This window comes from Denticeps clupeoides, chromosome 1, assembly GCF_900700375.1.
Source record: "Denticeps clupeoides chromosome 1, fDenClu1.1, whole genome shotgun sequence".
Classification (NCBI taxonomy): domain Eukaryota; kingdom Metazoa; phylum Chordata; class Actinopteri; order Clupeiformes; family Denticipitidae; genus Denticeps; species Denticeps clupeoides.
The window spans coordinates 25625101-25640626 of record NC_041707.1 but is presented as its reverse complement, the minus strand read 5'-3'; the positions used below and the strand labels follow the sequence as shown (position 1 = coordinate 25640626).

At 44.4% G+C, this 15526-nt stretch overlaps 1 protein-coding gene across 1 annotated transcript in view; it reads right to left on the bottom strand.

Annotated features, from left to right (window-relative positions):
- The window catches only part of LOC114786953 (neurexin-2-like), a 384882-nt gene that overhangs the window by 106526 nt on the left and 262830 nt on the right, over positions 1-15526 (bottom strand). Inside the window, exons 8-10 of the mRNA XM_028974592.1 lie at positions 11125-11286; positions 2911-3349; positions 1156-1539 (exon numbers count right to left, since the gene is read on the bottom strand). Of these exons, the coding sequence (XP_028830425.1) occupies positions 1156-1539; positions 2911-3349; positions 11125-11286 (985 nt within the window). The remainder of the gene's footprint in view (positions 1-1155; positions 1540-2910; positions 3350-11124; positions 11287-15526) is intronic.

The window sequence follows — 15526 nt, the reverse complement described above, 5'->3', positions numbered from 1 at the left end:
CAACTCGAGCGCAACATAATGGCTAATGGCTGTAATGTACAGTACATCCAGAATATCTGCATTACTTTATAGCCACACTAGAGGGTAGAAGAGAACAGTTAGAAAATTATATCTGTGTGGGATTCAGCAAGAGAATTTGCTCATTATGTTTATGCACACATCATTAATCTTTCATCCCAAAATGAAATAAATAAGTCAGGTCTTAGCAGAACTACACAATGTCTTTCAGATTTTCACAATCCCCAGACTTTGCACTATCCTTTAATGATAAGGAGTTTGACTTTTTAAACAGTATAAATCACTACTCAACAGGAATGGAGAGAGTTGGACAGAACTGGAATGACCGGGGACACACTTCACTACATACGCCTGGCATCATTCAACCTGTCCGACAAAGCTTCCCACACCACCTGGAGTAGTGAGAGAACTCCAGATGGTGACAGTAGGCACCAGAGCTTTGTTGGGCAAACTGCCTCAGAACAGCTCAGAGCTCAGCTACTCCTAGCAGTGCCTGTCACCAAAACCCTTTACATGTCAAACATCCCTTTAACATACTGACAGCTACGGTTTGATGCAAATGTATTGCTAAAATACATGGTTCAGTTTTATTACTGATGAATTGTGAAAAGTAGACAACCAAATTGTATGTGTCTATAATATTGAATGATGACACATTATGTAGGCCTATGAGAACAGAATGGGTTGATTTACTGTTCATGGATTATGCTTAGTCCTAGACTTCATTGAAATTCTCCATTCAAAAATAACTTTAATCTAGCACTAGGCTTAATTAAGTAGAAACTGACCCTATAGGTTCAGCCACATTTGAGTACACTTTTTTAAATTTAGTTTAATCACCATCATAATCATGTTTTTTATGCTTCAGTTATTTTTCATCTTTTTTTTTGGTGGGGGAGTACTGAAAGCATCAAACCTGTATGGGTGGGTAGGTCCAAATTAATTATTCAAATGACTGATTGCTGTGAAAAATTGATATTTTATTAATAAAGGCTTTTACATGCCATAGTTACTGTGCTTGAGAATGTGAGGTAGGGAGGGGGGGACTGTTGGTGTTGTTTTTGGAAGGGATGGAGACTGTTTTGGTACACATGGGTATGAAAGAGAATGGAATTTAGACATATTTTTGTATCTCACCAATTTCACAGTTGGTGCCCAAGTATCCAGTGCCAGTGCAATCACATATGTAGCGGTTCCATCCCTCCTTGCACTGTCCTCCATTCCCACAGGGGGCACTGCTGCACCTCTTTTGCAGCTCACGAGTGCAGAAGCTGCTTACTCCTGGAGCACTCTGGATCTCAGCCAGTCGTCGTACGTCTCGGCTTTTGCCATCAATGAAGAGGTCACGCACACATCCCACAAAACCATAGTTCAGCAGCGCAGTCCAGACCTCTGGGGGCAGCACCAAGCCTTGACGAGTCTCAGGCAGACCACCCAGGAACATGTCACTGTCCAGATCCAGGATCTCACTGCCCTCATTAGAGTTAAATGGAATGTTCCGGCTGTTTACAGATATGGAGCCTAAAGAAAATTAAAACAAGTTATAATGAATGTAAGTGTGTATTTATATATCCCATTGTAAATATGTGACAAGGATTAAATTCCTATCAGCTACTCTGTTCATTTACTTGGTCTGAGAACCCATAATTCAAAAATAATATAGAATTCATTCCAAACCATTATTCCCTCTACCAACAAAATGTTCCCTGAAGCTCTGTTTGCAAGACAAGTTCACCCCGATGCTTAACAGACATGATGGTTTCCTAGATTTTGGCACCTTTATTTCTCCTTGTGGACAAAAAAGAAATTACCTCAGCCAACATGACTGATCCAGATATGTTTCAGAAAGATTTTTTTTTTTATTATGGTTAAGGAAGCGGATCCGTAATCAGAAGGTTGCTGGTTCGAATCCTGATCTGCCAAGGTACCACTGAGGTGCCACTGAGCAAAGCACCGTCCCCACACACTGCTCCCCGGGCGCCTGTCATGGCTGCCCACTGCTCACTCAGGGTGATGGGTTAAATGCAGAGGACAAATTTCACTGTGTGCACTGTGTGCTGTGCTGCTGTGTATCATGTGTGACAATCACTTCACTTTCACTTTCACTTCATATATATATATATATATATATATATATATATATATATATATATATGTGTGTGTGTGTGTGTGTGTGTGTGTGTGTGTGTGTGTGTGTGTGTGTGTGTGTGTGTGTGCCAGTTTAATATAACTGATTGTTTGTGTGTATTCTTATATATATGTATATATGTCCAGCTATATATGTACACAGCTATATATGTACATGTTTCTGCCTTCTTTGCTGTGTGCAGTAGGGGGTATTAGTCAGACTGTAGAAGAACATGCGCTGGCTGCTGTGTGGAGTGGATGAGCCGGCACTCGTCTTCTGGTGTCGCTCTGTGATTTACGACTCACTCTTAATTGTCTATTAAAATGCAATTACAGCAGGGACAGGAGTGTGATCAGTGGGGCTCTCAATGGGACACCAGAACTGTGATTAGGTATGAGCTATGAGAAGCCATCTCATGCCGTGTGGGTCACACACACACGCACACATTCCCCTGTGAACTCTCACATGCAGAAACACATTTATGATGATTTTCACACAGAAAAGAGTGTTTTAAATTTGAAGTGCCAATGGGAATAGTGAGTAGAAAAATAATATGTCAAAGGGAACAGCAGAAAACTTGTAAAAGAGTAGTGTGTCAATGCGTGTGAGCATTGTGATGCACTATTGTGTTTAATGCAGCAAGCAATCTCAAGATTGAATTTACCCAGAAAATATCAGATTGCCTATTCCACGGCTCTGGTGTGCTCTACAACCTGCATTTCAGCACGCAGAGCTGGCCATAGAAACAATCATGATTTTTTTACCTTTCCGTCCTTCTCTCTGAAAATCTACATGACACCACTCCCCGTCGTTGACCTTCTTATTGCTCGTCTTTAGCTTGATGCTCCCAGAACCCATGTCCATGAGCAGGTACAGGAAACCATCCAACAGTTCCATAGCAAAGTAGTCTGTCTTCAGCTCCCTCCCTGGCCGCTGCTCTTTGGGGCTTAGGGGTTTTCCATGGCTGAAGAGGAGCAGGCCACTTGGCTCAGTGGTACGAAAGTCAAAGGAGATTGAGCCTGTCTTTTTGGTGTCCCACTTGGGCAGGGCAATGTAGGACTCTGGTGTCTCAAAGGTGACAGGGTCCAGTGCCGCAACATCTTCACAGCGGAATACCAGGTCACCATGTAGACTGATCTTGGAGTCCCTCTCAATGGCCAGTCGTGAGAGCTCCAGTTTGAAGTCATTGTTCTTGTAGACCACCTTTAGGTGGAGACAGAGAGAAGAAAGACTGTTTTAAACTAAGTAGTGTTTTGGAAAATGTAAAATTATTCCTGCAGGACACTAACCAAAATATTTTCACATATATTCAATGGTCAATATTCACATTTTCACAAATATTTCAATGGTGTAAAGCAAAGTATGTCACATATTTTTACCTTCATGACTGCTTTGATCACTATTGTCATCATCAAAAGACACTTTATGAGATGTTCATTACCATGTGTGATGCCAAGTCAGCCCTGGGCTAGCCAGGTACTGCACTACTGCTTGTTCAGTAACTGTGATTGGAGCCCTTCAGTTCTTTTGTGTTTCAGGCTATTAAAACCACAATCTTTTTCACATATTGAGCTTTTTTGACAGAATTCAGGACCAACCTGAGACACAATCGAAACGGCATAGACCGAGAAAGAGAATTTTCCCCGGTCGGAAAATGAGAACAGGATTTGGTGTGGATTGCCAGAGTGCCGTCTGTGAAAGTGGGTCGAGCCTGGGAGGTTGATCCCAAAGATGACGACATCGACCCCTTCCCCACCTGCCCCGTCCAGTCAGGAGCTGTGCACTCTCCTCCTGGGAACCCCAATGAGGCAGGAAAAAGCCGATGGAGAGCCGGAGCCATCCAGCAAGAACAAGGAGACCAGCAGCAACAAGGTAGATTGTTGGGGACCGAAAGCAAAGATGTCCTGCCTACCAGTCCCCACGGATGATGGACCCATTGCTGGTGTAGCCTGCTGCTTCACACCCGACATGGGTCGTGCAGCCCCACTGCCCTAGTGCTCCCCAGCTAGTTTGCAGTACCTGTCTAGTGCCATGTCAGACCGTAGTGAGCCTCCGCCCTTCCATGTCCCCACTGGTCTTGGCTTCCAGCTCTCTGGTTCCAGTGGAGTTGACTGTGGCCAGCCAAAGCCTTTATGCTCCCAGACAGGATTCACAAAGAAGATGGTCACAGTGCTGACTCAACTTCCACAGGAGTTTTGGGCTCCAGCCAATTGGGCAGAAGGTTAAGTGGCAAGGATAATGCAGCAATGCCTAGCTATTTAGGAGGTCATGGCAGGTTGAAACTGCTCTCCACATTCTTCCATTCACATCTTAACAAGGGCCACTTCCGGAGTGCCCAGGAGGCTGGCCTCCATTCCTGAGTCAGCAAGGGGCCCTGCCGGACTGCCCAGGAGGCCAGCCACTGTTCCTGATGCAGCATGGGGTGCTCCCAGATGCTGCCATGTGCTGCACATTACCCCCACCTGCACATTCAGTGTGTGTGATCGGAAGCCTTTAGATGTTGGTTTCTCTATCACTTCCTAGTTCTGCATTGTTCTGTTTTTTTATGCTGTATTTTCAGATCTTTTGTTTTCTAGGCCATTGCACTGATGTCTTTTTGTTTCTGTTATTAAAACCACTATCTTTGTCACATGTTGAGCGTTTGCGCCTCATTTACACGCCGCTGCATGCCACCATAATTAAATGATAAAGTGTTCAGCATTAAGCCTTCAAGATTGTTGGAAAACATCCCTGTTGTCTAACGTAAGGTGGTACAGAGAAGCCAAGAGTGTGAAATGCTGGTATCCCAGCCAAAACTCCCTGCTTTGGAGAAATGTTAAACCTTTTGCGTTGGGGCGGTGGTGGCCTAGAGGGTAAGAAATCAGAAAGTTGCCAGTTAGAATCCTCAGGCACCAATGTGCCACTGAGATGCCACTGAGCAGAGCACCATCCCCACACACTGCTCCCCAGTGGCCTTTCATGGCTGCTTTTTGCTCACAAGGGTGATAAGTTAATGCAGAGGACACACTTCATTGTGTGCACAGTGTGCGGTGCTTCACAATGACTTCAAATGTTTGTTATTTTTTTATTTATTGTATAACCTCATGTGTGTTATTTCATAGTTCCGTGGATTCAGTTTGTTCTATAAGCAAGCCAAATTTAAGTTTTGCTTTATGTCTTTTTTTTCTCAGAAGTAATTAGCCATTTTTGTTATATTAATTCATAAAAAATTTGGTTATTTTTTGGTCAATGTTACCAGACTCATTTTTCATCATTGTAAATGTAATTTTCCCAATACTTCAAGTCTTTAGAAAATACTTAGACTAACCTGTAACTGTTATAAGCTACACCACAAAAAGAACAGGAGTTAGCCACAGGTGATATGTGATGTATAAATAGTCACCATCACCTGACGACAGATATTTTGCATACATGTAATTACCACTAAATATATTTATTGCATTTGCAGTGTTTTTAAGAATTCTTTACACCTTCTCTTAATTTGGTCTATTCCTGTAAACTAACACAACTTCAATTTGATCTGTGTAATGCTGTTCTGTGGACCACTGTTTCTGTTTGGGGTAATTAATGAAGTGAGGCCAAATGTGTGGACCCCATTGGCCCATGTAATAGAGCAATTAATATAATAAATGATTACAGAAGCAAACCTGCAGAGATGGAATGAAAGTGTAAACTTGTTGGTACAAAACATAAATACATAAAGACAGGTTGAGAAATATCTCATCATCCAAATGTAATATCTGCTTTCTCCACATAGCCTCATGACAATTAATATTGGTACTTGAGGTGCCACCCATAGGTAGATATATAAAGTTACATAGAGTGATACACCACATGATCTCATAATTCATACAAGAAACAGATCACATTTTGTAGAACCAATGCAAAACAATGGCAGAAACTAAAAGTGTGAACCTTCACTGGTTTCATGATTCCATTCAATTACGATTTGCTCTCATGCAGAATCATATTATGCCTCAGTTGACCGCTGAAAATGGCTGAGATGAACTGTGACAATATGATACATTGATACACTTGTGCATGTTTCTGAGTGAACTATAATATGTATGAATGTAGTAGAGGCAGGTAGGTGCTAGGGGAACTGCATATATGCCATCTGTGTGGGAGCAAATCGAAGAAATCAATTTTTAATTTGGATGTCAGGATAGTAAAGCTGCCACACAAAAAACAGTGACGTGAACCTAATTAAACAAATGTCTGGAGAGAGAGCTGGAGGCAGGCGATATATTTGAAAATAGTAAAATATAGCATATGCACTGTTGTCTATGTAGCATCAGGTCATGATTTAACAGGTCTAAAGGGCCAATTTACCACGTACAATAAACAAAGCAGTACAATAAACAGTTCCCATTTAATAAGTAACAGCAGTTCATTAAGACAGTAACTACAAAGAACTGACACATGGAACAGTGGCTGGCTGAAAGGGGGTGTTAAAGGGTTAAGAGCTAAAACCAACCCCTAAACCAAAGGAAACTTTTTTATTAAATCTGTATCTTTTTTGAATAAGCATTTCCGCTCTACTAATAACAGGATATTGCTGGAGAGACAGAAAGGTTTGTGATACAGCACGTTGTGTCACCTTCCACTGTCAGGATTGACGGCAGCTGTGCTCAACACCAGTGGCCAATCCTGACGGCGCATAAATGCCGGATGTTTCCGCCCCTTCCAGGTCTCCGTCATTTTCGTGAACTTCATTTGGCAACCGTGTGTATGTTTGTGATTTGAGTTCTGGCAATCGCCACACGCCTACGGGTTTGTTTAAGTTCATTTAAGTTAAATCGTTTTCGGCCACCGCGCCAGTCTTTATTTGTGTTTAGTGTTTATTAATAAAAACCCCCTTCCCAGTATGTCAGACCTCTGCGCTTCCTTCCCCCGTAAATCCGTAGACGTGACAGAATGCCGGAGACCCACCCAAAAGCGCAGAGGTAAAAAGCAGAGGAGAAAATGCACCGCGGAGGATGCAGCCCGGCGCGGCGAACGTGGACGCCAGGGGAGAGACGCGACACCCGTTCCGGTGGAGCGTTTTCTCCCCGAGAAGCCGTGGTACACGGCGCCGCGTGATGACGTCACCCCCGGGAAACCCGGAAGCGACAACGTCGGTGGGTGAGTGGGCGGAACGAGGACGTTGGCGTCAGCAGCAGCGAGGAAGTGACGTGGGCAGCGAGCGCAAAGGATGCAACCCCCACGATCTTCGCCATGTCGAGCCAAGAACTCTGTGCTCTTCTGGCAAGGCTCCCCATGGACTGGGACGACACGAACGACGACGAGAGCATGGGAGATGAGAGTTGGGCTCCGGCCATCGCGCCAGTCTGCGATCGTCGCAAGGTCCGTGGGGACCCACGTCACTTCCAGGGGGGTGAGAAGCGACAACGGCGGCGTCCCTCCAGCGAGGAGGTGGGCAGGCTCCAGCCCGAATGGCCAGAGTACTGCCCATGGGAGTTGATCGCACCCTGGGTCCAGGATGTCCGCAGGGTGGACGACCCTCGGAGTCACCGGTGGGAGGACACGGATGACGTGAGCGACAATGACGTGGATTTTCGTTGGGCAGTCGGGGCCGGGATGGCTCCACCCAGCGCGCGCGTCCGAGATTGTCGCGACATCCATGAAGATCCACGTGACTTCCGAGGGTACGAGGTCGACACGGACTACGACGAGGATGACGGCAATTGGGCAGTCGGTGCCGGAATGCCTCCGCCCATCGTGCCCGTCCATGATCGTTGCGAGGTCCGTGGAGACCCACGTCAGTCCCAGAGGTGCGACAACAGTGAGGAGGAGGACAGCGATGCGGGGGTAAGCTGGTGGAAGAGGGCGACAGGAGGTCGCCAGCCAGCAACTGCACTGCCGGAACTGCCTCACAGGGAAGATGCCCTCCCAGCTCCAGTCGCCGACCCGCCTTCCCTCTGCTCGGACGTTCCTCAGCTGAACGGCAGCGCATCACCAGCACCCCCGCATGCTGGAGAAGACGTAAACCACCCCCCACGCCACACACCCACCACCATCTCCAGCGACGTGCCCAGCCCTGTGTGGGACAGCTCAATGGTCCCAGGACCCTTCAGTGGGGCAGCAGACACGGATGAGGTCACCACCATCCTCACGTGTCTGACTGGATCAGCATGGGGCTGGAGCGCAGCCCTCTGGCAGCAGGGAGAGACCGACAGGAGTTTTCAGGACTTCCAGCAGAGACTGAGGGCGGAGTTTGATCGGCCAGAGCCTGAGCCAGGGCCTGGGCGACGAGAAGGTCGCACCTCCCAAGATCCTGGCTGTGCCCCCTGAGGAGGTCCCGGAGAGCCCAGAGAGGGATCCAGACGACCCTCTCTTCTGTCTGTCTCTGTCTGTGTGTGTGTGCGTGGCATATGTGTCCGTATGTCGCCCCCACTTCCCCTCTTTGTGTCCATCAGATGGCGACCCAGCCGCGGAGCCGAACCCAAGGGAGGAGGTTCCTGACCTGAATGTGCTGGTCCAAGACGAGGTGGACAAGCCCCAAGGTACCCCTAATTTTTTGGGGGTGTGCTGTTTGGGTTGGGGGCTCCTCCTGAGGGGAGGGTAGGTGGGGAAGCGTTTGAGCAGGGTCCTCCGGTAGCCGGTGAGCAGGGCGGGCCAGGCATGGGCCTGCATCCACCTCCAGAGGGGTGGAGCGCCATAGAGCCCCCAGGTAGGCATGAGGACCCAGCTGGGACAGGCAGGAAGAGGGCCTGCTTGTCCCAACGGACGCAGAAGGGGCTAGCTGAAGGGGCTCTGTCAGACGTGTCAGAGGGGACGTGTGGAGACAGGGCCCACACGTACCCAGATGGATCGGCCCTGATTATTGTGTGCAGGTACGAGAGTCCGGGGCCGCCATGCGGGACCACGCTGGGGAGCCAGGCCGAGGGTCCGGGGCCGCCATGCGGGACCACGCCGGGGAGCCAGGCCGAGGGTCCGGGGCCGCCACGCGGGACCACGCCGGGGAGCCAGGCCGAGGGTCCAGGGACGCCACGCTGGACCACGCCGGGGAGCCAGGCCGAGGGTCCGGGGACGCCACGCGGGACCACGCCGGGGAGCCAGGCCGAGGGACCGGGAACGCCACGCCTGACCACGCCGGGGAGCCAGGCCGAGGGACCGGGGCCGCCACGCCTGACCACGCCGGGGAGCCAGGCCGAGGGACCGGGGCCGCCATGCCTGACCACGCCGGGGAGCCAGCCCGAGGGACCGGGGCCGCCACGCCTGACTATGCCGGGGAGCCAGCCCGAGGGACCGGGTCCTCCAAGGGGAGGATACAGCAGGGCAGGAGCCCTGTGGTTGCCACCGTCCGCCCTGCCACCTCCACTGATGGTACTGCTGGGGCTCCGAGGATGTAGCCCTTGGAGGGGGGGCTCTGTCAGGATTGACGGCAGCTCTGCTCAACACCAGTGGCCAATCCTGACGGCGCATAAATGCCGGATGTTTTCGCCCCTTCCAGGTCTCTGGCATTTTCGTGAACTTCATTTGACAACCGTGTGTATGTTTGTGATTTGAGTTCTGGCAATCGCCACACGCCTACGGGTTTAAGTTCTTCATTTAAGTTAAATCGTTTTCGGCCACCGCGCCAGTCTTTATTTGTGTTTAGTGTTTGTTTATTAATAAAAAACCCCTTCCAAGTATGTCAGACCTCTGCGCTTCCTTCCCCCGTAAGTCCATAGACGTGACATCCACTTTCCCTTTGCCCTAATCTAATTTATTTGTATTCACTAATAATCAGTGGAACAGTCTGAGAATTACATGTACTTCTACTTTAGTAACGTATGTTAAAAAATAGGAATATTACAACTTAATGAAGTTACACTATGGCATGGGATTATTGTGTCATTAAAAATGATTATATGAGAAAAAAACATCTTAGCTTAAGAGTCATAAACATGAGTCAAGCTAATATAAAATGCTTATATATGAAGTGAAGTGTATTAAGGACAGGCTGTGTAAACGATGGAACTGCTGATGAAGGTTCTACCCTCACAATAACTGTAGTTCACGTGTTCACATTTATTCTGTACAGTTTCTCTGTTGGGGTTTTGAGTAGTGCTCAGCAACTCTGTTTTTTATTGCTTTCTGGATAAAATTAAAGTCAAATGGTTAACACCTCTCAGTATTTCAGATTCCAAAAAAAACAAACAAACTGGCAAAGAGTTAATTGTTAGATTTGAACACTTCAAACTGTTCCAGTAGTTTCATCCCCTAAAGGTTGTAGTTAAAGCTAGATTTGGTTCTATCCTTCTTTGATTATCAAGTTATTAGCATTGATATGTTCTGGCAAGGTGCACTTGAACACAACACTTGATTGAACTGGATGATTACTGAAAAATTATTGGTTTTCTGGGTGCTAAAATTTAGGGGAAAAAATGGAAAAAGGAAGAGCATGTTGCAAGTCAATGAATACAAATGTGCAGGTGCACAGTTGTAACGAACAGTGGCTGCTAGTCTTATACACAGTCTGTCCTTAATACCTGCCACACACATAGACACATCATCTCAACACTGTTCCTGTAGACCTGCATGAAATATCAAGTCTCTGAAACTGAATGTAATGGGTGCTTTGGTGAGTAAAAATAAATTATGCAACGGAATGGATTGAGTCTACATAATGAGTAGTATTGTTTGTGCTTTTTACCCCCTCGTTCCTGCTGAGCATGGTGTAAAGGGTACTTTGGTCCTAATGGCATTTGATCAAATCCGCCACAAGGGAATAAAATGGAAAACAGACATGAAGTTCTTCGTAATATATTGCAAATGGCGATAATGTACAAATCTTTACTTACAGTTTCCCTTCTTACTTTCCTGAATTAATTTGTTCTGAATGAAAAACATCTATCCACAGGCAATAAGTGTATGAATATTTTATAAATGGCAACATTGAAAAATAAGTCTAACAAAGCAATGACAAAATGAGTTTGAAAGAAAGACTGAGAGCTTGGCCCCTTAACTGCTAATGAAGTTCTCCCACTTACATCTTTCAGGCAACCCATGAAGTTGTTGCTGACTGGCGAGCCAGGAAGGTCAGCTGTGTTTGGGCTCCCTCCGATGTAGAAAAAGTCATCTGAGCCCAGCATGGTGTAATCTTCCTGTGTATACCCAGTGGTGGTTAGTATACCATCCACTGAAATGGTAACCTGGAATTTGAGCATGGCCCAAAGATTGAGAGAAAGAGGCGAAGGAACCAAAAGAAGGAAAGAGGAAAGGAAGAGTCTGGATTAAACACATGTCATGATTTGAGCAGTCTCCTACTCGTTTTAGAAATTGTCCAGTGACTCTATAGCAAGGCTCAGGGGTAGGGTGAGTACCTCTTGAGTGCAGTTGATAGGCTGAGCTAATTTTGTTTCATCCTTCCCACAATGCACCTCGAAAACCACATAGCAATATCACCCTTCTACAACTCAAAGTCTGACTGCTCTCAACTATTCTCCAACTCAGCATTAGAAAAACCAATGGCAAGCAAAAAAGAATTTTTTGAATTTAACTGCAAAATCTTATGTCTTTCATTAGAGGTTACGGAATGGTGAACAGTCTTTGATCAACAGGGAGGAGCAAAAGAGCTCCACAGAGTTGCAGTGGCTGATGAGGCAAAGATAGCATCAAGTGAGAGAACACAATGTTTTCAAGAAAACTGCTGGCTGGGGTTTCTCGAATTCCCATGGGTTCGTTGGTGAGGGCTGTCACTTTTCAACCGGGTTTATTCTAGTTCTGAGGTTTAAATATGAAATGTGCATCCGTTCCACTTTCATCATTGTTTGTCCTTGAACAGGCCATTTTTAATTTGAACACATGTCCTTGACTGGTCACATTAACAAGAAGAGGAAAAACTCCCTATCAAATCGGCTGCACACACACACACACACACACACACACACACACACACACACACACACACACACACACACACACACACACACACACACATATATATATATATATATATATATATATATATATATATATATATATATATATATATATATATAATTGAGTAACAAGGCAAATGAGCCTGCAACTGAGTGCGAGAAAAAATACCAAGAGTTTTGGATGGGATTTGCACTTTCAGGTTTAATTAGACTAGTGGTCTTGGCTGAGGGTGCCTTAAAGCTTTCCCATCTTTAATTTGACATCTGCTGTGGCACTCACAGATATACACAATATAAACAGGGCCAAATTATAATTATATAATTTTAGTCACTCTCATTTCCCTCTTCCCATCAAATCCATTCATGTGCTGTTGAATTTCAATGATGTTTTTGTCCTTTTAGACAAAAAGTGCTTTGAGTTCTTCCAATTAAAACCATCAGAGATAAAGGTTAACTTTCAACACAGCTAATTGTGCTCATGGAGTTTAAAAGTTATTTTTCTGCTGCTGTCAATAACAATGATGCACAAACCCTGAATCATTTCCATGATAAACTTTTTTTTCATGAAAAAAAAATACTATCTGTATAATGACAAAAACAAGAAAAGCACATTTTGAGCAAATATCGCTACACAAATAAACACAACCTGCCGTTACCATCGTACCAAGGAGTCATAAAAAGATCCATAACAACTGCACTCAGAGGCTCCATCCCAAGCTGAGCTCTTTTATTTTTTTTTCTCTTTTCATTTTGATTTGTCAGATTTATTTATTTTTAATTCTCCGTACTTCCCTCAGTACAGGGCAACCCATTTTTATGTCTGCTGTGAAAGAGCCACAAAACTAGTGCTGCAACAGTAGCCGTGGTCCTTGCGCAACTTTTGGGCCCTGACTGGATCTCCACTAATATCGTCTTTTCTTTCTGAAATGCTACATGTGTGTTTCATCATCTGTCTGTTTCTCTCCATGTGAAACAACCCTACCCATCACTGACTGCCTACATCGGTAAGTGGCACACTGTTTGGCACTGGGAGTGATATTGTTTTTGGCTGACTTTTGGACCGGTTGTAGTGGTTTGACAGATTAGATGGTGAGTACATAAAATGAGGTAATTAGCCAGCATTTGGAGCGCAGCCCTGCTTCCGACCGTAACGCGAATACGTCTATGCTGCCAAACTTGGGGCTGGCACCGAAGTTCCGTCAGTAAGGAGAATTAATAAATCATTAATGGAGAGTGGAGTCAGCCAGCTGCCAGCCACCTGTGAGGAATCCAGCTGAAAGAGGTGGAGAAAGATGTTAGCATGCTTTATTTGCATGGCAGAAACATAATTCCTCCAATGGCAAATACAACAAATACATTTTGTGTGTGTGTGTGTGTGTGTGTGTTGGGGGGGGGGGGTCATAATTGGATAGAAGATCAAAACAATTAATATTTCTGCTACATAAACCCTGAAGTTTCTGTGACAGCTTGTTCATGCTAACGTATTAAACACTCAAGGCCAGACAGCAAACTTTGTATCTCTCCAGAGTACCAAACAAACCAACAAAAAATAATGGAAAAGAAGATGGTGATAGCTGGTTCATGTCTGCAAATGGTTTTACATTACGACTACATCACACTTTTTTGTCACAAACAAGGAGTGCATGGAATGCCAGCATCAGACAGGAAATGGGTCCCAAATGAGAGGAGCCACTGGTGAATTGTCCTTACTGGATGAACACTTACAGTGGGTTAGGAGGGCTAAAAATGTCTCATTGTCAACCGAAACCCTGAGGTAATGAAACAGTGTTGCTATGGTGAGACACACCAGCTAGCATCAGGTTTGATTGTAACAACATGTTTGGGTTTAGGCGGATGGAAAACAAAAAACAAGGGCATATCAAGCCACATCGGAAGGCCACTTCAAGATATGACATCTCCTCCCAGCCATGTGTTATTCAAACAGCTACTGTGTGAATAATTTTTCATACCTATAACGAGCATTTTCTTAGGCTATGATCATGGTTGACCTTTAGCATACAAAACAAATGCACTTTCACTGCCAAATGAGATAGAAAATTAAATCCACATTATTCACACAATGTAGAGACCAGGAGCTGGAAGCAGCACCTGTCAGATAAACCCCTTGCTTATCACAGTCTTACACACCCACACACAACTAAGATGCACACTAACACAGAGGAAACAAGAACAAAAAAAAATGACCAAAAGAAAAAAAAAAGGTGCCTTTTCTGGTCATAGGAATCATTGATTTCACATCATATATTGTAATGATATGGGAGTACATGTTGAGGAGCTAGATTAAAGATATTGATTTCTTGGTTTAATTGGACTAACTATTTTTATGTTCATACCAAGGAAGAAGTACAGGTTCATAATCTTATATCTTAATAGTTTGTCATGAATGTGAAGCTTGGCATTACTGTCTAGGTTGAAAGAAATCATGGATAACACAGCAATAAGATAAACTGAACCATAACTGAAAATAACTTGAATTAATAAATTTACATTTGAAATAGATGTTTTTGAAATGTGGTGTTTGTCAGAGTCTGTCATTCTTAATAAATCAAAAACTTCTTTGTGCTCTCTGCTCCTAGCTGAAGCTAGCAGAGCAACATCAAATCCAAAATGTAACACATACTTGCTATGAAATAAACATGCAATTAGAAAGAAATAGATACATGTGCAATCCAAAAAATAATTGTGTTGGCACCTTACAAAAAATCATTTTATCAGTGTCATTAGTAAATCTCAACTGCATGCTGTCTCCGGGGTCACCAGATAGTTGATCGTATGACCGCTTCTGACATTGTGAACATTTATTTTGTAATAATAATAAAGTAACACAGAACAAAACTGGGAACCTGTTCTCATGATTCACGAGGAATCTAAGAATCCCTGAACAATATTATTTAAACACATATAATATACAAACTTTACTGTATAACTGAAAAAATATGTTATAACAGTGTATGTAGTCTTCTATATATTGATCATGACTTTACCACCATGTGGAAAATAAATGAATCCTTACATCTGGATACTATATGATTTTGCAGATAGAATTTGAATAACTTCAAGAGCATGTGTTTCTGCTGCCACTTGGTAAAAATGTCCATATTTTTATTAGGCAAGCTCTCTAATAAATATGAAGAAATTGATCACCAGTCTCTTTGAAAACAATTATATCATACTGATTTATTGGAAACAAGACTCTCCCACTCTCCCCATCAAATGCATTAAAAGTGTTGTGACAGCTCATTCTTTCTAGTGACTTCCAAGAAAAACTAAGCTTGTACATTGCATAAAATTTTGTTGAGGGAGCTGGCATCATTTCACATATTTAAACTGATAAGAATGCAACAGCTTCATAACAGACAACAAACACAATGCACAAACAACATGTATTTACAGCTTGGTGGGCAGACGTCTGAGGAATTGCAGGAAATGTGAATGATGAAACTTTAAGAATCAGCCATATAACCTGGGATTAGTTGTAGGGGTGGTTCAT